Here is a 21,741-nt window from a genome sequence, read left to right as displayed (position 1 = left end):
GGCCCCGCCGGCCCACTCTGAGACAAGGGGGTTTCCTCCCCACCCCACAGCACCAGCGGCTCCCCTCACACACGTGGGGGTCTCTGAAGCTGATGGGTTGAGTGAGTGTCATGCTGCCTGTGGACAGGACAGTGACACGGAGCCTCCATCTAACCCGGCCCGGGGTGCAGGACGCACCCAACGTGTGTCCCCGGCAGTCTGCTTTGCACCGGCTCAGAGCTGAGCCCTGGAGGTGGCAGGGACAAGGCAGGGTGGTCCCAGGTAAGCAGAAGTAATGGGAGGGCCTGGGGGCATGGGTGTCCCCGGACGGACGAGCTGCCACACTGGACCACAAACTCACCGCGGTGCCGTTGTTGTCTCGGAAAACCTCCTGGTTGAAGTAGTCGAAGAGTTTCTTTTCTAACTGGAGCATAACCTGTGAAGTCAGAGCGGCCCATGAGCACCTGAGCTCCCCTAGCCTTGAGCGTGTCCCCCGGCCCCACTGCCCTGGGCAGGCAGGGCGGCTCTGAGGGAGGCTGCAGAGTCCTGTGCAGGCCCCATGTGTCACCCGCCCAGTCACAGGCCCCACTCACCTTCCGGTCGTTGTCTGACTCACGAAATATGAGCTTCACCACTTCATTGGTGTCAGCGGCCCGGACCGTCTGCATAGTGGCTTTTGTGCAGAGCGTCTGCAGAAAGACAGCAACGGAGATAAGCCCCGGGGGCCCACCTGCCCATGGCAGCATCACTCAACAGCCCGCGTCAGTGGGATGGGATGGCCGGTTCTAGACAGCAGCTGGTGTCACACCCAGATTTCCACACCTGGGGTCAGGGGCCAGTCCTGCAATAGCTGACCAGAGCTGACCCTCACACGTGCGAAGGGCCTGGGGCTGGCTGCTCCCCAGCAAAGCGTGGCTGCAGCCGTGAGGCTACCCCAGAGCTGCTGCTGCCCACAGAGCTGCTTCAGGGCAAAAGCCAGAGCAAGACCAGCAGGCTCCGAAGGCACGGCAGCACTCAGAACAGCACAGAGGGTGCCTGGGGGGCACCTGGCCAGTTTCCTCCCACTCGCTCTCTCCCGTCCCTGAATTCCCTCGAGAGCTGTTTGATTGCGACAATGGGCAAGGGTTGCAGAAGGCTTGACCGGGAATGGTCTCAACAGGCTCATCTGATGAAGCCGATGTGGGAGGGACGGCTAAGGTCACACGCCTGCTTTGTGGTGTTAACTGGCTCAAACCAGTCCCTGGGGTGCAGGCTGGGGTGGGCAGGGGCCCAGAGGCAGGTGGACAGGACCCAAGAAGAGCTCGGGGCTGCGCCAGGGTCCTGGAGACCACACTGGCCGGGAGGACTAAGCACAGGGGCTGAGGCAGGAGTGCCGCAGGGTCAGGGCTGTGGCCTCTGGTGCCCACGGATGCTCAGTGGCCCGACTGGCTACGGGAAGGGGCAGCCATCTGGGCAGCAGAGGAGAGAGGCTGAGTGAGAGCCGACCTCTCTGCCATACTGCACAGCTGAGCTGCTCCAGGAGGCACGGTCCTGGCCGGCGCAGATCACTGTGAAGGATGACATTCAGGCCTGTTTTGAAAATTCTTCTTGCTTTAACAGGACAATGCAGGGAATGATCACTGAGGGTCAGTCCCTAAAGGGAGGACAGAGCTGGAGACCCCTCCCTGGGTGGAATGGCCATGGGGAGCGCCTGGCCCCAACCCGGGGCCCTTGTGGGCACTGAGCTCTCCAAGCTTGGCAGAAGTCATGAAAACAAGAATGCCTAGGATCTCGCCAAACAAGGGAAATGTGAGACCCACATCTGGGAGAAATCAAAGCCCCGTGTGGACAGCGAGGGCCCGTGCCCACAGCAGGCAGAGGCACCCCGTGTGGACAGCCAGGGCCCGTGCCCACGGCAGGCAGAGGCACCCCGTGTGGACAACCAGGGCCCATGCCCACGGCAGGCAGAGGCACCTCGTGTGGACAGCGAGGGCCCGTGCCCACGGCAGGCAGAGGCACCGGTGCTTCTGCATCGCTGGTGTGGATGGAGGAGAGCGCAGCTACTGCCTTACACAAAAGGCCACAGACTGTAGATTCCATTTACACAAAATACCCAGACATGGCGAAGCCGGAGAGACAGAGGCAGCGAGGAGACTGCGGGGACCGGGAGGAAACTGACTGGGGCAGGTGCTGAAGGGATAGTCTGAACTGGATTATATGGAGGGATAGTCTAGAATTCGATTATAGTTTCTGTGTAAATTATATCTCAATCAAGCTTGTTTTTAATAAAAAAATTATTTTTGGAGACAGGGTCTTGATCTGTCATCCAGGCCAGAGCGCAGTGGCGTGATCAAGGCTCGTTTTAACCTTGACTGACTGGGCTCAAGTGATTCTCCCACCTCAGCCCCTTGAGTAGCTGGGACTGTAGGTATGCACCACCATGCCCAGCTAATTTTCTTTTTTTTTTTTTTGAGACGGAGTCTCGCTCTGTCGCCCAGGCTGGAGTGCAGTGGCCAGATCTCAGCTCACTGCAAGCTCCGCCTCCCAGGTTCACGCCATTCTCCTGCCTCAGCCTCCTGAGTAGCTGGGACTACAGGTGCCCGCCACCTCGCCCGGCTAGTTTTTTGTACTTTTTAGTAGAGACGGGGTTTCACCGTGTTAGCCAGGATGGTCTCGATCTCCTGACCTCGTGATCCGCCCGTCTTGGCCTCTCAAAGTGCTGGGATTACAGGCTTGAGCCACCGCGCCCGGCCTGCCCAGCTAATTTTCTAAATTTTTTTTTTTTTTTGAGACTGAGTCTCGCTCTGTCGCCCAGGCTGGAGTGCAGTGGCCAGATCTCAGCTCACTGCAAGCTCCGCCTCCTGGGTTCACGCCATTCTCCTGCCTTAGGCTCCCGAGTAGCTGGGACTACAGGCACCCACCACCACACCTGGCTAATTTTTTTTGCATTTTAGTAGAGATGGGGTTTCACCGTATTAGCCAGGATGGTCTCGATCTCCTGACCTCGTGATCTGCCCGCCTCGGCCTCCCAAAGTGCTGGGATTACAGGCGTGAGCCACCGCGCCCGGCCTATTTTCTAAATTTTTGTAGAGACAGGGTCTCGCTATGTTGCCCAGGTTGGCTGTGAACCCCTGGGCTCAAGCGATTGTCCCATCTCAGCCTCCCAAAGTGCTAGGATTACAGATGTGAGTAGCTGCACCTGGACTAGAAAGCTGTTTTTTTAAGAAAATAATATATGAGTTTCGTTTTATAAAATGACGACGGCACCAAAAGTAACTTTGGCTTTAAAAATTTCTCCCTGAAAGGGCCCTTGGGAGCTGGTGCTGCTGAGGGGCACCCCAATGCCCCGGGCGCTGGTTGGGGCTCAGAGCCGGGCATCAGGAGGACACCCCTGGGCCGGTGCCCGGCCTTCCTGTGTAGGTTCTGGGCGTGCGCTCAGCAGGAACTGAGAGGAACTGTAGGGCCCCTCGGTGGCCTGACCCGCCTCCTGCTAAGATGCAGGGTCCACCTCCTTGTGGCTGGTGCGCAGCGTCCCAGCCTGGGCCAGGAGGCGGCCAACCGCTATCCCCAAAGCACACTCCAGGGCAGGCCGTTGACATTCAGAGCACAGACCGGCTGATCGGGTCAGGCCTCCAAAGTGGCTTTTGGACTCCATGTGTCACAATCAGTCTGGAGCCTTCAAACAGTGTGAGGATTAGAACAAGCACCCAAACAGCCAGGGCGCAGCGGCCACCCTGCCCATCGCCGCGGCCCAAGGAGGTCCGGCCCCATCCAGATGCTAATGGGCTTAAGTGGCTTAAGCTGCTTTCCCTGAATGGGAGAAGCCTTGGCAGCCAGACGGCCATTGTAGCCACCCCAGGACACGGCTCAGGAAATTCATGGCTCTGACTCCCAAAAGGCATCTGCGGGAGACTGTTTAAAAACTGCTTTATCTCAGCACTTCAGGCGGGCTCCCGAAGGACAAACATCGGATGGACCCCAGGGCCCAGGAAGGGGCCGGCCACCCCCCACCCCTCCCCGGAGCCGCCTCATTCACAGGCTGTAAAGGAGTGATCAGGCCGGGCTGAACGGGCCAAAGCTGGCCTGTTCCCTTCGCCTTTCAATCCAGCAAAGTCGTGGCCACTCATGCGGAAAGCGGCCAGGCTGGGCCTTTCCGGTTCGCCTACTTTTGGAAGGGATTCTTCTCTTTTGAAAGGAGAAAAAAATACCCTAAATGCTATGTTTAAAAAGCCATCTAAGATGTATTTCACTATTAGTAGCCACATGAAGAGGCTCTGGAAAGAGCGGCCCGGCAGCCGTCTTATCCACACTTAGAATTTAACAGGAACGCCGTGTGCCCGGGTCATCCACCTGCCTGCGTGGATCAAGAAATCCCTGCGTTTCTTCTTACTGTTTGAATAACCATGGAGGCATGCTGCCTGGACAGGGTGTCCACAGGCCCAGGGCACAGGTGTCAGCCCAGAAGAGCTATTTTCTGTGTGAGGAAATCACGCGGTCACTCTGATGTGCACAGAGCTGCGTGGCAGGCAGAGCTGCCCCGATGTGCACCTGTGCAGTGGGTCTCATGTCGGGAGCTGAATCTGTCCCATTACCCCTTAACTGTCACGGACACTCTGCCACAAAATTCAAAACTCTACTAAAGGCAAATGCATCCTCTCAGACCCTGTCAGCCCAAGTTTTTAAAATCAACCTTCAAAAGCTGGTTTATAAAAACAAAAAGTTGTTCTGTACTCTCCAAAATGAATCCCTGCTGACTGTAGCCTCCGGACTCTGCACGCACAACCAGCAGGCGCTTGAGCTCCACTCTCCACCTGGAATCACCAGGTGTCCAGAGCGCCCTGCCTGGGCCAGTGGACAGGCAGCCTCAGGGGCCCACCTCAGGCTCACAAGCCGCCGTCTGGGCACATGGACAGCCTGCAGTTGCCGCTGAGGCCCTACCCCAGGCTTGGCTTCTAGGTCCTGCCGAGGGGTCTCAGTGCAGGCAGGAGCAAGCCCTGGGCAAGGCTGGGTGGGCAACACGTGTTGCTCTTGTGGCTGAGCTGGGAGCTCTCATGCACCCGCCTAACCTCCAGGATACACTTCTCCTCGGGGGCCTCCACACCTGGGGCCTCTACACCTGGGGCCTCCACACCCGGGGCCACCACACCCGGGGCCACCACAGCTGAGGCCACCACAGCCAGGGCCACCACAGCTGAGGCCCACCATGCCTGGGGCCTGACACACCGCGGGCCCACCACACCCGAGGCCCAGGCCAGGGCTAGTGCCAGCCATGACATGCCTCACGTGAGGAGGAAGGTCCCGGCAAGGCCCAGCACAGACGCTGCCTGGACTCGGGAAGGGAAAGCTGGGATCCCAGGGGCGCAGCTCAGGTGCTGGAAAAGCAATCAGGAGCGAAGGCTGGGAGATGCCCCCTCCTGCCACACAGAGAGTCCAATTCCCTGGTTATTCCCTGGTTGTCAACACACTCCCAGGCAGATGAGGGAACCCATTAGTCACTGGGGCCAAAAACCTCCTTCCTAGGGCCAGAGCCTGGCAACAGTGACAGCTCCAGCCCTCACCTTCCTCATGGAGAGGCGTCCCCAGGAGCACTGTGGCCTCCAGGAGCTTGTGAGGGGAGAGAAGACCTGGTTATCTGTGGTGGGCGGGCAGCACCACCAGCCCCAAGATCAAAGGCCGACAGGCCATGGCGCCCTCCCACCGCATCGCCCTGTGTCCACAGGCCCTTCCAGAGCTGCCCAAGCTCCTCTGGAGCAGAGGCAAATGTACCTCTGTGACCTCCTGAGCCAGCCACTGGCTCGAGCAGACCCTGTCCCCAAGCCTGTGCCACGGGAGAGGCGGGCAGCCCAGGTCTCGCAAGCTGCCATGGGCTGCACCGCTGGGCCCAGGATGGCACTTCCGGGAAGGACAATGGTGCCGTGGTCTGTGGCGGTGCCGTGGTCTGTGGCGGCGAGTCTACCATGGTGGCTGCACAAAGTGAGGCTGAGGTTGGATCCTGACCTTTCTCAGCGGATGGAAGCCAGTTGGCCCTGAAGATTGCCTCAGGCTCAGGGAGAGCCCAGCCTCATGAAGCCTGGGAACCCCAACAACTTCATCTCGTTGACAACTGAGCTTCTCTCTCCCCTCAATGCAGGGAGTCAGAGGGTATTCACAGTTAAATACAATAAAAACGAACCACAAAGCCAACATTGCCTCAAAATCTAGACACACCACAGGCAGCTACTGAGGGGCAGATTCTAGTGCGTTCTTAAGGAATTAAGCCATCATCAAGAGAATGAGGCTTTTTTCCTCTAAACCGAGACCCCTTAAAGGAGATGATATTGAAACTCCTCATCTGCCCGACACCCACGGGCACATCCTACCGTGAACGGAATGTCCACCAACACCGATTCCACAGACACAGGCCAGAGGAGCCACAGTGTCCACCCCTCCTGGGGGCCCTGGAATTCCTGATCTGGTCACTGCCTCGGTGACAGTGGCCCCTCTGCTGCGAGAGCAGGGCCTCCTAGGAGGCCTGTGGGTGGTGGGGGGTGGCTCACATGCTGGCCCCAGGATCAGGCCAGTTCCTACATATTCAGCTGCAGAGTAAATCCTTGGGGGGCTTGACTAACTTTTCTCATCCAACCAGAAGAAAAACCACCTTAAAGCAGAAAGCAACAAGATGAGCCCGCTCCTTAAGGCCACGACCCTCAGCCCCTCAGCAGGCACAGAAGCTCTACGGGTGCACCTGTTCCCACAGTGGTGTCCGGCAGCTTGGCCAGAGCCGGCCACTCCGCTACCTCTGTGGGGGCCCGTCCAGCCTGGCCCTTAAGTGTCGCAAGACACAGACCCGCAGGTGGAAATCCACTGTGGCTGGAGTCCCTTTTCTAACAAAAACTTCTTCTATTCCAAGGATGGAATTCGGGACCACAGGCTCAGCCATGGTCTGTCTGCACCAGAGTGAATGCACCAAAACCAGGAGGCTGAGACGTGGCCCCGGCCGGCCTTGGGGATGTCCTCAGCACACATGTGCGCCCCAGTCCTCATCACAGGTTTCCTGGGAGAGTAGCGTCTGGGCTCCAGTGAGGCTACCCGGCAGCAAGCTTAGCACAGGGTGTGACCGCCGTGGGCTGGTGGGGGTGGTGTGAGCTCAGCCACTGACTTTATTTCCTTCCCACACATGAGGAGGAGTGAGTCCACTCTTGAAGAAAGTGCTGATTCAGAAGCCAACTGCCCCTGGCACTTTGCAGACACCCAACTGATACCCACGGGACAAATGGATGAATGGAGGGAGGGGCAGAGCCTACAGCCCCAGGGTTAGGGTCCACTCTCTGGGGTTGGTGCGAGGGGCTCGCCCTCACTCCCAGGCCTGGTCCCTGCTGGGGCTCAGTGGAGCGCTGGTGGGTGGGCCTGAAGACACATCTTACCAATTTTTCATGCCCACCCCTCTCAACGTGACCCTGCGCCTGAGCTTTTATCCTGCTGACAACTTCATGCAGAAAAACACGCAGACCTCTGATAGCATGAAATCAGAAACAAAGGCCGGGGACAAAGGGGGCGCGGGGCAGGCGCAGGCCGGCTGGGTCGAATTTCAGCCACAAACAGATGTTGGTAGGAACATCTGAAAGGAAACTCTTGTAAAAGAAATGGTCTTAAAAACAATGCCTTTGGCGGTTAAATAAAGGGCCAAAGGACGCAGGATGCCTGTCAATGATAAATCTCGGCAAAGAGAACCAAACTGGCATCATGAATTTTAATGATGGGTTTCTTGGCTACCAAGGGCCCAGGTTCACCACAGATTCCAGACACCGGTAAGGAAGCATCGGAGATGGGCGTCCCTCATGGTCCAAAACTCATCGGGAGGCACTTTTTGCTTCACGGGGCTGTAATTTACAGAAAGCTGTGCCATTCTCCAAGGCTTCCCTGAAGGACAGCAATGACTAAAACAGCAAAACCCTGGAAGCTCTGGCTGGACACAGCCTGACTGGGCGCCAGACTGGACGCAGTTGCCTTCCAGCCGGGGATGGCAGGCAGCGTCTGAAACTAATGGCCAGCAAGCGAAGCTAGGGGCGGCCTTCTCGCTCAGGCCTGGGGCTGATTCCAGAGGTGGTGGGCACCCTCCCTGCTCAGGACAAGGCGTGGTGTCACCTTTGAGATCGGTGCCACTGGGCGAAGGCCTCCTCCTGCAGGGCAGGGCTACGCATGCTGGCCCAGGTCGGGGCCGCATCTAGGGGAGAAGGCCTCCTCCTGCAGGGCTACACCCAGGCTGGGGCTGCATCATGGGGAACAGAGTGTGTTCTCAGGGTGGGACTCTGAGCTCTGTGTTCACGCAGGACTCACCTGGATTAATCCATCAGGAACAGAACAGGCACCTGTGAGGAGCACTTTGCCAGCTCTCCTTGGCCCCGTCTGATGCAGCCTGGCTCATGAGCTCTAACTAGTAGGTTCACAGAGCAACCGCCCCTCAGGGCTGCGGGCCCCGGTGCTGATCAGGGAGCAGGGCTCTCTCCAGGAGACTCGTGAGGACACCTCCTGTCCCACACAGCTTTGACCTGGCCTTCGCTCTCCCGCAGGTGCGAGTGCCTTCTCTGTAAGTATGCATCCTTTCTGCAGAGGACGGCCACATCTTGGAAAGAAGCCATTTGCGGGTGCTGCAGCCAGCTGCAGTTTACATCAGCTATTGAGAAAAGCAAGCGGACGCGGATACCAATGCCCACCTTCACTCCAGGGTATCCGCGTCTGGGTGTGATGAGGGCCGGGGTTCTGCGGAGAGAAGAGCAGCCTCCAGCTTCATTCGGGGGTATCGCTTCTGGGGGCAATGCAGGCTGGGGTTCTGCGGATGAGGAAGCTCTAACTTTCCTGGCACAGATGCCGAGAAGCTCCTGCGGTGTGAACCTGCAGCGTTTGTCCAGCAGGAACTAGGCAGAGACCAACCAGCTGTGGCCCACAGACACGGAGCTGACCGCTCTCGGGCTGTGGAGATCTGGCCAGCCCATCTCACGCTGTCAACCCAAGACAGGATGTGTCCCTTTCTTTATTTATCTCTATTTTTATGTTTTTGAGACAGGGTCCTCCTCTGTTGGCCAGGATGGAGTGCAGTGATGCGATCATGGCTGGCTCACTGCAGCCTCGACCTCCGGGATGAAGCAATCCTCCCGACTCAGCCTCCCGAGTATCTGGGACTACAAGCATGTCCCACAGTGCCTGGCTAATTTTACTTTTTTATTTTCCATAGAGACAGGGACTCCCTATGTTGCCCAGGCTGGTCTTGAATTCCTGGGCTCAATGATCCTCCTGCCTCAGCCTCCCACGGTGCTGGGAAGGCAGGTGTGAGCCACTGTCCCTGGCCTTCTCCTTTCTTTGTCGGTGAACTCTTGGGGTTTCTCTCCTCCCCTTCTTCCCCCCTGCCCCTCTCCCCTCCTCTTCCTCCCCTCCCCCTCCTTCCCCCTCCCTCCCCCTCCTGGAAATCTCTGTGATGTCAGAGAAGCCTGACCCTTGGGTGGCGATGCTGGGGGCGAACGTTGTGGACCCTGTGAGCGGCTCCCGCTGGAAAACTGACCACAGGCACAGCAGGAAGAAACTCACCAAGTCCCATCCTTCTCTATCATCCTGTAATTTTTGGTTAAATTTTAATCATAAACATGTCTAGAAATAAAGAAGGGTTATACACGAAGTTCCACGTAGCCAACCTCTAGCGGCAGTGATGAAAGGAGAAAGTAGAAAAGGATTTCTAAAAGATAGTTCACAACGAAAAGCTGAGTACTTTACATAGGTTTTCCTTAAAACAAGTTAATAGGAAATCATTACGTTTTCAATGTAAAGTTCTTGAATGACTCTAGAAAACAGAACTGACTCCATTTTCTATACTAACAATAATTCTCCTAGCAATGGTGAACGTGAATATAAATCTGTGCTCCAGGATGCGGTGTGCCACTACATCAACGTAACGCTTGCCCTGTGAAAGGGGATTAACTAAGAGGCTCCCACCGCTACTGCCCTGAATGTGCCTGAGGGTCCGGACCACTGCTCAGAATCGAGGGGGCAACTTTCGTTACAGTTCAGAAAACTACAGAGCCCACTGACAAACCAGCACATGGAAGTTCCAGGTTTACTATCAGGTCACTGCAAATGGGCAGAGATAATTCAAACGCTAAGTTCTGACCAACGCCCCAGTCCTCTGGACATCCACCTGGAGACGCACTGCTGGTCCCGTGGGGTTAGCTATTCCTTGGTAACTCACATTATGGACGCTGGTGCAGGCCTCAGACGTCACCGTGGAGTGGGAAAGGAGGACAACCAATCACTTCACAGGCGGCCCTGAGGTGCAAGTCCTGGCTTTAAAACCTGCTTCATCCTGGGGGCGCCATGGAAAGTGCCAAGGAAGCCGCACTTCTGGAGTCCTCTGGCACCCCCGTTGGGGTGGACACAGGCGGCACCCCCGAACGTCAGTGTTCATCAAACATACACAGGCCGACGGCCACACAGGGCAGAGATAAGGTCCCCAGACCCTAGAAGACGCCCCTGCTGAGGCCCCTGGACCCTGGCAGGGGGCAGGTGAAGGCCTCACAAGCACTACATCCAAGTGGTGATCTTCGGAAACAGCACACATCATCTCAAATTAACTCCCGGAGGCTCCAGACTCCTCTCCTACGGCACATGCGTGTGCGGCTTCTTGGAAGTGAGAGGGCGGCTCACTTGGCCCTCAGGGTGAGGAGGGCAGCGGAGGCCAGAGAGCACTGCATCCCCCTCTGGGAGTGGCTGAGGTCGGGGGCTGGCGCTACAGCCACCATCCCCAAGTATGCTGGTGGCTACCAGGATCTATTAGCACGCAGGCCCACAGGGCAACAGCTGTGCCCTCCAGGCTCGACGGGCTTTGGGGGTAACAGGTGCAGGGTAATGATGAGTGAACCACCTTCCCGCTGTCTTCCGTTGGCATGCCTCCACCACAGGCCCCAAGCAGACTTCTCCAGAGGCTGGGCCTGAGCTCTGCAGAGGGACCCCAGCCGGACTTGGCATGGGAAATGTGTGGTGAGGGCGGCAGGCACCAAGGACCCTTCCTCAGGGTCACGCTCCCATGCTCAGACCACAGTGAAGCCAGGGAAGGCGTTCTGCAAAGTGTGCCATGGTCCAATTTCCTAGCTTTCTAGGACCAGGGTGGGCACCGGACACAGGGAATGACCATCCCGGGTGGAATTTGAGGAGCTGAGAGCCTGGCATGCTGGGAGGGCTGTGGGGCGGGGTTTGCTGGGAGGGTTGCAGGGCGGGCCCTCAGACACTTCGCCGGCCTCCCGTACTTTGACTTCCCAAGAGACAGCCCTTCTGGTGAACTTCATGTTTTCAAAGGTCTTCCTGGTGAACCCCAGACCCCCGCGAAGGGGGACCCATCCCTTGACAAAAGCGCCCACCACGAGGCCCTGGAGCACCGACCTCGTTGCGAGCCCCAGGGCCGGGCACAAGGCCCTGCATCCGAGCTTACGGGGTGCAGAAATGCAGCCAGTGAAAGGCGCTGTCGTGGGGAGATGTTGGCGTCAGCATCGGAGGCCTCGCTCCTCTGTGTGCATTGTCTGCGGCCACCCAGAGCAACAACATGCCATAAAGACTCTTTCATGTCCTCTCCCGAGGTGGCTCCTGGACTCCAGCAGCCTGGCAGGCTCGGACGTGGCGCACATGGAACGGGAGTGGCACCCGCTAGCTCTCACGCCATCGAGAGCTCAACAGACTTTCCGGGAAGAAGGTGGCGGGTCTCTTTCTCAGGCTGTGTCTGGCACCGTGCCAGGCACCCTCTGCTGGGCCCAGGGGTGGCTCCACAGGACTGGCCCTGCCCGGTGGCAGAAGCACCTGTTGTGCCTCTTGGTGGCTCCTTCCGGATATCCCTGGCCTTCCACTGGCCCGGCTGGATGTGGGAAGAGGGATGTGGCAAAGGGAGGGGGACGCAGGGCACAGAGCTCAGCCCTCGTCCCAGGGTCCCTGCATGCTTCTCACAGCCACTGATTGCTAGCGGGGGAGCTGGGCGTGGTGTGTGAAGGAGGAGGAACGAATGAGGCTACACAGTGTCTGGGGTCTCCAAGGTCTGCCTTAGGCACGGGAGACCTGCTCTGTGCCCTACCTTTCCCACGGGTTTCCTTTAAACCAAGGGCAGGCAGAGGAATTTTTAAATAAAGTATTAGCTCATAAGAAATACAGAAAAGTGCACTAACGATTAGTGAACTCACTATGGATTATGAATCAATTATGAATGAATCCAAAAAACAGTTCCTCTAACAGAGTTCTGGGATAGACTGGAGAAAATGCCACTATGTCTTTTAGTTTTTGTCTTCTTTTTCTATAAAATGAGAAGATTTTTGTCATCAATCTACCAGTTGAAAATATTGGATAATATTTTTTGCAAAGTGAACTTCCTAGAAGAAAATCCCCTACATACGAAACCTAATGTCATCACTATAATTATAACATTTTATTTCATTTTTAGTTGAAGTCATAGGCCCTATATAGAAACAGACCAAATAAAAGTCTCTTTTTAAAGAGAAAAATTAAAAAACAAATTTAATGATTTAAATTAGTGATTCTGTTCTTGACGTTGCTATTTTACACCAAGACTGGAATAACAAGTGAGTGAGCCGAGCAGCACGGCTAAGCTCACATGCCCTCTGCAGGCCCCCACCGCCCTGACCTCCACCCTCAGGGAAGGGCATCCTCGTGGCCCTGAGGAGCTGGCAGGGAGGGCAGAGAGGCTGTCACTGGCCTGCCTCTCCATCCAGAGCACGCTGGGCACATGGCGAGGGCAGCGCCCCACTGGGTCTGCACAAGGTCTGTCTGCACACTGGGTCCCAAGGTAAGATGAGAACTGGACAACGACTAATGTCCGCCCACGGCGGCAGGAGGACGGGTCTGCGCTAACAACCCACGGCGGCAGGAGGACGCGGCTGCGCTAACATTAACCCACAGCGGCAGGAGGACGGGTCTGCGCTAACATTAACCCGCGGCGGCAGAAGGACGCGGTTGCGCTAACATTAACCCACAGTGGCAGGAGGACGGGTCTGCGCTAACATTAACCCACGGCGGCAGGAGGACGCGGCTGCGCTAACATTAACCCATGGCGGCAGGAGGACGCGGCTGTGTGCCCCGTCTTTCCATCCATGCTGCTCTGGAGACGGTGCTGAGGGTCTGCAGGAGTGTCACTCTGAGCCAGGCTTTCTGGGGGTCTGTGGGAGTTAGAAGGGACCATCCCTGCCACCTGCCCTCTGGATGCACACTGTGCCCATGGTGCCACACCGAGTCCGCTCACGGCTGCGGGACGGGCCAAATCCCGAATGGTGCAGGGTTTTGGAGGGCTGCCCCGACTGAGGCTGATGCAGGAACATCGCCAGGCTGAGGAGTCGGCCGCCATCCTCTCAGTTTCTAGGAGCTCAGGCCTACCCACACACGGGGCTAGCAGCAGCTGCACAGTCGTCCCCACCTGTCACGCCTAATGGGAGCTGCCAGTGGACACAGGGACCTGGCCTCTCCTTCCCATAGCCCCACAGCGCCCACTGTGCCCACGGCTGAGGGACTGGGGGCAGAGGGGCTCAACAAGGCAGCCGGTAACCAGAAGAAGTCAGAACTTCACCTGGAGCCTGGCTGGAGCCAGAGCAGCCGGCGGGTCTCAGAGGAGTCTGTGGGGCTGTGGGGGGCCATGACCAGGTGCTGCCCCTCCTCCCAGGGCGCAGTGCACACTAGAAGGAAGGACACCTGGGTGCCAGGAATGGCTGAGGTCTGGGCCTAGGCTTATGCTGCAGGGCAGGCTGGCCTCAGCCGCTCTTGCCGGCCATAGTCTCCACTGAACAGTAGACACGGCCTTTGAGGCAGGTGCTGGGATCCTGCCTCACAGGCAGTGGTGGGACCCTCCCTGGTACCCTTTTGAGAGCCGTGTTCTGGGAAGCCCGGCTCTCCGGGTGTCTCCTCGCGACGTGAGCCTCTCCCCGAGGACGGCTCCTTCTGGATGTCAGCGCCCCCCATGGCCATTCCCCTGCAGGCCCAGCTGGCACCTGACCATGTACCTGTCAGTGATTGGCAACTGGTTGTTAAAAACAGCCACCAGCCTCCGAAGACGCATCCATCACCGTCACTGTCAGAGAGGTGATGGACGACAGGTGTGGTGTGCGGTCGGGGCGCGCGGAGCCGGGTGCGCCTGGCACTGCTGTCACTCTTTGTCACCACGGCCAGCTGAGCGCCCCAGCTGCCAGTTGCCACCGCATGAGGCATGCAACACACCCTCTGAACATCCCAGCAGCAGCCGGAGCCGCAGGCTGCATCGCTGACTCGTGTGAGGACGCACAGCCCTCTTAGATGGCACACGACTGGCGTGTTTCATGTGTATGGGTTTTAATTACAGCTTCCGTGGTGCCAGATCTGATTCCAGTATCGTTTTTTCAGTTCTGCTCTGTGAGCATGTCTGCATTAATCTGCATCTGAAACACAGGAGGCTGGGCATTCCCGGGAGACAGAGTCTCTTCACTTTGCACACAGAGCCTCTTTCACAGGCTGGTGCGCGGCAGGGCAGGACTCCCAGATCCGATCCCTGCAACCCTCCTGCTACCAAATATCACCAGCAGGTCTCCACCTCAGGGTCTGAGAGCCTCCAGGGCCACCAGGCTGGTCCTCCTCCCAGAAGCCCTGTCCCTGGACTCATGGCAGGGCAAACCAGCCTGTATTTAATCTGCTGTTGCCAGCCCGGCTCTGCCTGGCCTCTCATTGCTGTGGAGATGGATTTAATTAACCTCTGATGAGTCTTTCCAGCAAGCCTGCCACTGAGGGCGCCAAGGAGGCGCTGTGACCAGGCAGAGCAACACGGTCAGCAGTGAGAGCAAGGGGATGACTCCACCAGTCCAGGACTGAGGGGGCAAGGATGGGATGCTGTGGGTGGGAGCTTAGCAGTGAAACCAAAGCCAGGACAGCGTGGTTTCTGAGAGACCATTAAACTCACGTGTCCCTTTGCACCGACACCGCCCCAGGGCGCCCGTGCCACCGGGCACCACCGGCTCCCAGCCTCCAGCATTCCCAGAATACTCCATCAGGCGGGACGCTCTGCACTGTGATAAACACGGCTTCCTGATGCACTCTGGCTATGCACGACTCTGCCACTGTCCACAAACCTTCAGAACTGTGTATGCTTACTCTGACCCTGGGCAATCTGAAAACCACCCCAGAGGAGGGCACAGATGTCCCCATGAACCCGGGGTGGAGGCTGGGTGTGGCCTTTGCCGGCTCACACAGATCCTGGGCTCTCCCAAAGCTATGAGTCACCTGGGAGCCCCTTAGCACACAGATCCTGGGCTCTCCCAGACCTGCCAGTCACCTGGGAGCCCCTTAGCACACAGGTCCTGGGCTCTCCCGGACCTGCCAGTCTCCTGGGAGCCCCTTAGCACACAGATCCTGGGCTCTCCCAGACCTGCCAGTCACCTGGGAGCTCCTTAGCACACAGATCCTGGGCTCTCCCGGACCTACCAGTCACCTGGAAGCCCCTTAGCACACAGATCCTGGGCTCTCCCGGACCTGCCAGTCTCCTGGGAGCCCCTTAACACACAGATCCTGGGCTCTCCCAGACCTGCCAGTCACCTGGGAGCTCCTTAGCACACAGATCCTGGGCTCTCCCGGACCTACCAGTCACCTGGAAGCCCCTTAGCACACAGATCCTGGGCTCTCCCGGACCTCCGAGTCTCCCGGGAGCTCCTTAGCACACAGATCCTGCGAGTCAGGCCCAGGGCCCAGGCAGTGTCTCTTTCTCATGTCTGCCTGGCACCAGGCTCGGTGCGGCTGGGAACTGACGCTGCGCATGTACCTCTGGTCGGGGTTCAGGCTCGGTCCACGCCACCCGCAGCGCCATTCGCCTGTGCAGCCTCCAGTGACGCATCGTTGCGGATGCACCTGAGATGCCAGCTATGCTCTCGTGTGACGTAGATGCAGTGACTAACCTCACCCCTGGGCTGGACTGTCCTGGCAGGACCACACCCGGAGGTGGCCACCATCACTGCCCAGTGATCTCAGTGCTCCCTGAGGCTGTGCGCTTCTCCTTTCCCAGATGAAAAGTGGATGAAGAATCCCTGTGGTCCGGGGCCTTGTTTTCCTCGCACCACTTTCATGTTTTGCACAGTGGTCTGGCCTCTGGTTCCTTTGCAGCTGGGAAGTATCAGGAGGAATTGGAGCAGCCCCGCGTGGCCTGGGCAGAGCGCGGATTCGCAGCGTTTCCAGCTGCTCAGATGAGTGGGCTCTTGTTCACACAGGCCCGTGGGTGGCTGAGGCTCTGAGCGGGTGATCTGAGCGGGTGATCTGAGCGGGTGAGCATCGCACTGTTGGCTGTTGGCTGCCTTGTGGGAGCCTCATTGGTCCAGCAGGTGTGTTCTGTATGTTTGCTATGTGGGCCCAGTGCCAGGATCCGTGTACTGCCTGCCCTCAAGACCGTGGCCTTGGGCACCAGGGGCGCCTGGGGCAGTGGGTTTGCCTGGCGGCTGCCTCCCCCACCTCTCTTCAGTTCTGCTCCACCTGCCTGGGAACAATTTCCCCCTGAAGTGTCTGTGCACATCTAGAAACATCTGCGTTTTAAAGGAGAGGGAATGTCGGAGTCAAAGGCCAGCAGAAGTGTCTTGCAGGGTCCTCGGATGGAGCTAGCTTTGGGGCCTGGATGGGGTGGGTGTCAGTCCTTGAGATCCGCTCTGCCCTCCCTCTTGGCAGAAGAGCTGTGTGGTGAGACCCTCAGAGGACGCCACACAGAGGTGGGCAGGGCCTCCCGGAGGGCTCAGAAGTATTACCTGCTCCCCAGCCATGTGGAGCAGGTGTATCTCGAGCACCTGTCTTTCCTTCCCTGAACTTTTCTTTCAAACAGCAGCATGGGTTAGAGTGAGACCCTGTGGGCTCCACACAGGCCAGTCCTCTCCACCCTCCACAACCCCCCGTGTTGAGACACCACGTTCAGAGGCCACGTTGGCACCCAGGAGACTGGCAGGTCCGGGAGAGCCCAGGATCTGTGTGCTAAGGGGCTTCCAGGTGACTGGTAGGTCTGGGAGAGCCCAGGATCTGTGTGCTAAGGGGCTCCCAGGTGACTCATAGCTTTGGGAGAGCCCAGGATCTATCTTTTATGCTGTTCCCAGGCACTCCTGTCAGTTCATCAAAAAGCTTCATGTGGAAGGAAACTGGAATAGGGACATGCCATAGGGCCAAGTGGAGATCGAGCTTGTTCACGTGCAGAAGCCGACATCAGCCCGTTCACACGCAGAGGGAGGTGGGATCAGCCCGTTCACACGCAGAGGGAGGAGGCATCAGCCCGTTCACACGCAGAGGGAGGTGGGATCAGCCCGTTCACACGCAGAGGGAGGAGGCCTCAGCCCGTTCACACGCAGAGGGAGGAGACCTCAGCCCGTTCACACGCAGAGGGAGGAGGCCTCAGCCCGTTCACACGCACAGGCCGACATCAGCATTTAGCACAGCCCAATCTGGTGCCGGCACGAGGGGTCCCCAAACACCTGCCCTCAATTCCTTGATCCAAGACAGTCTCAAAGAAAAATGATGCAGAATTCTTTTTGGTTTCCACAAAATTTCTATGAAATGTTTTAGTCAGAAAACCTTTTTAAAAACCATGCCATGCCAACTAGCAGATTTTGATTTTCCGTAAGAGGTGCTTAGATGGTATTTTAAAATTCAATAATCTACCTAATTGGCACCTTAACTAATGCAGCTGCAATTAATCACCACCAACCAAAAAAACCTGGTCACTTTTCAGTGAGATTTATGTTTAGATAGGGCTTTCAAATAAACGTTTTCTGTGCTAGCGTTCAGTCGACCACGTGGTGGGAGAGTCACTCCAACACTGCCTGCTGTCCTGGGCTGTACAGTGTGCCCCCAAATTCATGTCCACCCAGAGCCTCAGAATTGGGGCCTTGTTTGGAAATGGGGTCTCGCAGGTGTAACTAGTTAAGGATCTCAGGATGAGACATCCTGGGTGGGGTGGGCCCTAAGTCCATGGACTCGTGTCCTTACAATGAAAGGCCACATGAGGATGAAGGCACAGACAGGGGTGATGCGGCCACAAGCCAGGGCCACCTGGGCCACCTGTGGCTAGGCGAGGCAAGGAGGGGTCCCCCCTGGAACCTCCAGGAGCAGCATGGTGCTAGGACACCTTGATTTTGGACGTCCAGGTTCCAGGACTGTGAGAGAATAGCCTGTGGTCCTCTGAGCCACCGCCGCAGGAATCTCCCCACACGGGGACAGGAGACTCAGTGTGCGGGAAGTCTCCACCTGGCATGCACATTCCATGTCCACTGAAGAGCAAACAGAAGACAGCCCGTGACCCTCCATGTCTGCATGTGTCTGCAGCCCACAGGCAGCGACATGGCTACGTGGAGGCGCCATGCAGCACTGAGGGGCCGCAGGTGACCCTGGGGATACCGCCCCTGCCCTGGGCCTCAGGGTCCTCCCCGTGGTCAGTTCCAGGGTCCTGTGACTCCTCACAGCCTCCAGGCCTCAGAAAATCCCTGTGGCCATGGGATCCAGGTGCTCAGCTTCGGGCCAGTCACTGCACCAAGGGCTTAGCTCCTGTGAGCTGGGGAATTTTACACACAACTGATGACTGTGTTGATGATGCCAGGAGGAAAAAGCGGTCCTTATTCCAGAGGTGTGGCCTTCCTTTGACTAAACAGTTCTAGAAAAACTCTACACTACACATCATTTTCCCCTATTTTTCACCAGGCTCGCTTTACTCATGTAGTAAACTGTGCGCAAAACGTAATGAAAGGCTTTTGTCAAAGGAACAGCCGTGTATCCGCAGTCTTAAAGAGCCACGCGGGCAGGAAAACCCTCCAAAAACTAAAGCAAAGATCTTGCACTTACTGAGTAAACAATCCAGTTTAAAACTATTCATTTCTCTTCCACTCCTTTGCAAACGGCAGACAAACAATGCAGAACAGTGAGACCCACGTCGGTCCAGCGTGAGGGCACCGTAAGCCAGGGCCTGGTAACTGAGTGGGCAGCCGCTGTCACGGGCAGCGTCCTAGAGCCCAGAGACCAGGGCGGCCGGGCGTGTGAATGAGCCGTGGTGGGTGGAGGCCTTCCTGCTCCCAGGAATCTGCATCGCCACTGCCTGGGGTGCCGGGGGCTCCCCTGGGTGGCATCTACGTCTGTTGGGGACGTGGTGTCCAATTCTGGCGCCGCTTATAAGGGACCTTTGCAGACGGAACCTGGATTTCCCACGAACGCCCCAGGCATGCCTGGGTGATAATCACAGAGCACACACGACTTTCCTTCTGCCAACTCGAGTGAACACTGAGTTCTGCAGAGGAGGAAACCCTCACCGGAGGAAACCCTCACCGGGGGAAACCCTCACCGGGGGAAACCCTCGCCAGAGACCAGCTCCCTCCCAAGCTGATCACGGGCCTGGAGAACCCCCACTCCCAGCAGACACCCCGGAGCCTCAGCCACCGCCTCCTGCGCTCCCTTCCTTGGTTCCCTCCTCATGTCCGACACCAACAAATGGCACCAGTGAAGAAAACCTGCTGCTGAAAACACCTGTGTCTGATACAGGGCAGGGACGCGGTCACTCCCAGGGGCGTCTGATACGGAGGGGGGACGCGGTCACTCCCAGGGGCGTCTGATACGGAGGGGGGACGCGGTCACTCCCGGGGCGTCTGATACGGAGGGGGGATGCGGTCACTCCCAGGGGCGTCTGATACGGAGGGGGGACGCGGTCACTCCCAGGGGCGTCTGATACGGAGGGGGGACGCGGTCACTCCCGGGGCGTCTGATACGGAGGGGGGATGCGGTCACTTCCGGGGGCGTCTGATACGGAGGGGGGACGCGGTCACTCCCGGGGGCGTCTGATACAGAGGGGGGACGCGGTCACTCCCAGGGGCGTCTGATACGGAGGGGGGACACGGTCACTCCCAGGGGCGATGCGGTCACTCCCAGAGGCGTCTGATATGGAGGGGGGACGCGGTCACTCCCAGGGGCCTCTGATACGCAGGAGGGACACGGTCACTCCCAGGGGCGATGCGGTCACTCCCAGGCACGTCTGATACGCGGCGGGGATGCGGTCACTCCCAGGGGCGTCTGATACGCAGGAGGGACGCGGTCACTCCCAAGGGCGCCTGATATGTGGGAGGGGCATGGTCACCTCCAGGGCCGCCTTCTCTGTTCTCTGACCTCTCACCTGGGGGAACCCAGGCCCGACACTTCTCTGGGACTGTGCAGGGCTGACCACGCTACGCTGCCCCATATGAAGGACCGCCATGTCTGCCGCACAGCATGGAGACCCCACCCAGGACCCACCTCAGGGCTGTGGTTCCAAGAACGGGGATGCACTGGGAAGCAGCTGAGCCCAGGCTGGCTGGAGGGCAAGCCCACAGGAACATTCCTTCTCAATGGCAGCCCCTGCACTGCTTGAAAATGGTCTGTGCTGTCCTGCGGAATAGCCACTAGTCATGCGGCTCTACCAGATCTTGATTAAAATGAAATGAAATGAAAAACTGGGTTCCTGGGCTGCCCTCAGTGCTTGTTAGCCACATGTCCTAGTGGCTGCTGTGGGGCAGAGTGGGGGCAGCTTGTGGTCAGGCTCACAGGAGCACACGCCAACGCGGGTGGGACTTCAGGACGCCACCTGGGTCAGCCAGGCCCGCAGGAGCTCTGTCGGGTTCCTGCTTACTGTTCCTTTGAGAAATCCGCTTGGGGCATGCAGAGAGTTTCCAGGAAGACCGCAATTTTCTTTCCCTTCCTGACTTACAGTCACCTCTGACGCTTAGACTGACAGGCAAGCCCCACATTCACTGTCTTAACAAGCTGCACGCAGGAGCTGCTCTTTCCACTCCCCGGACACCTCTCCACAGAGCTGAGTGGCTGGGGCTGCAGAGCGGCCACGGAGCCTGCAGACGGGGCGTGAGGGACGGATGCGAACTGCCCTGCAGCCGGCGGCGCCCCCCTTCCACGCTGCCCACACGGCCCGGCCAGCACGTCCACCAGCCCACCCGGCTGTACTGGGTCTGACACCCAACTCGCCCACGTGGCCCTGGCAGGCAGGACACCAGCATGGCGGGCAGGACACCAGCGTGGTGGGGGCGGAGGCAGGTGGGTGGTAATGACATACCCCATGGAGCCCAGAAAGGGGCCTGGCCGGTCCAGAGCAAGGGGCTGAGGCAAGACCAGGGGTGGCGGGGAGGGCCCTGCAGGGGCTGAGGACAGGGCAGATGGACCCACGCTGCTGGGCTCCATCTAAAACCAGCTACTGTGGGGGACTGAGAGGAAAAACAGCATTTCAAGCAACTCCTTGTCTGTTCCAATTACTGTGGATGGGAAAGTGAACGGAGACTCCTCAGTTCCTGGGGACGCGAGCCAGTGAGGCTTACGGTGGCGTGGGCGGCTCTCAGACACAGGTGTTCACTTGCCCTGGAGTGCTCCACCAGCCTCACAAAGCCGTGGCCTGGAGGTTCCTGAAGCTCTTTACTGACTCTCGGGAGAAAGTGGCAGTTTCTGCAAAACTGTTTATCACCAGTTCACAAAGTAAACAGCACCTTAAGCACAGCCATTAGAATTCCCGTCCTTTGTAGTTTGATGTTGAAAGTTAAGCATGAAGGCTGCCGTGGAAGATCTCACTGGTTTGTTAGTGATGGGAATCTTGGAACTCTGGCTTCAGGTCAGTGCCCTCCCCAGCACTGGCCCTCTGCGTGGACCCCTCCAGCAGGGCGGAGGGCTCCTTTAGTGACAGCCTAACACAAACAAGGAGGACGGTGCACGGGTGGGGGCGAGCATGGTCTTGCTTCTTCCTGGGGAAAATGTGGGCAGGTCCCAGGC

The 21,741-nt window shown here is 58.1% G+C and overlaps 1 protein-coding gene across 5 annotated transcripts in view; it reads right to left on the bottom strand.

Annotated features, from left to right (window-relative positions):
- Positions 1 to 21,741, bottom strand: part of INPP5A (inositol polyphosphate-5-phosphatase A) — a 243,125-nt gene that overhangs the window by 29,780 nt on the left and 191,604 nt on the right. For all 5 annotated transcript variants that reach the window (XM_073019478.1, XM_073019481.1, XM_073019477.1 and 2 more), the window contains 2 exons: positions 573 to 668; positions 341 to 415 (listed from right to left, as the gene is read on the bottom strand). In XM_073019478.1, coding sequence (XP_072875579.1) covers positions 341 to 415; positions 573 to 668 — 171 coding nt within the window. The remainder of the gene's footprint in view (positions 1 to 340; positions 416 to 572; positions 669 to 21,741) is intronic.

Source organism: Chlorocebus sabaeus, chromosome 9, assembly GCF_047675955.1.
Source record: "Chlorocebus sabaeus isolate Y175 chromosome 9, mChlSab1.0.hap1, whole genome shotgun sequence".
Lineage (NCBI taxonomy): Eukaryota > Metazoa > Chordata > Mammalia > Primates > Cercopithecidae > Chlorocebus > Chlorocebus sabaeus.
Note: the sequence above shows the minus strand (reverse complement) of the source record. Positions and strands in the feature narration are given on the sequence as shown.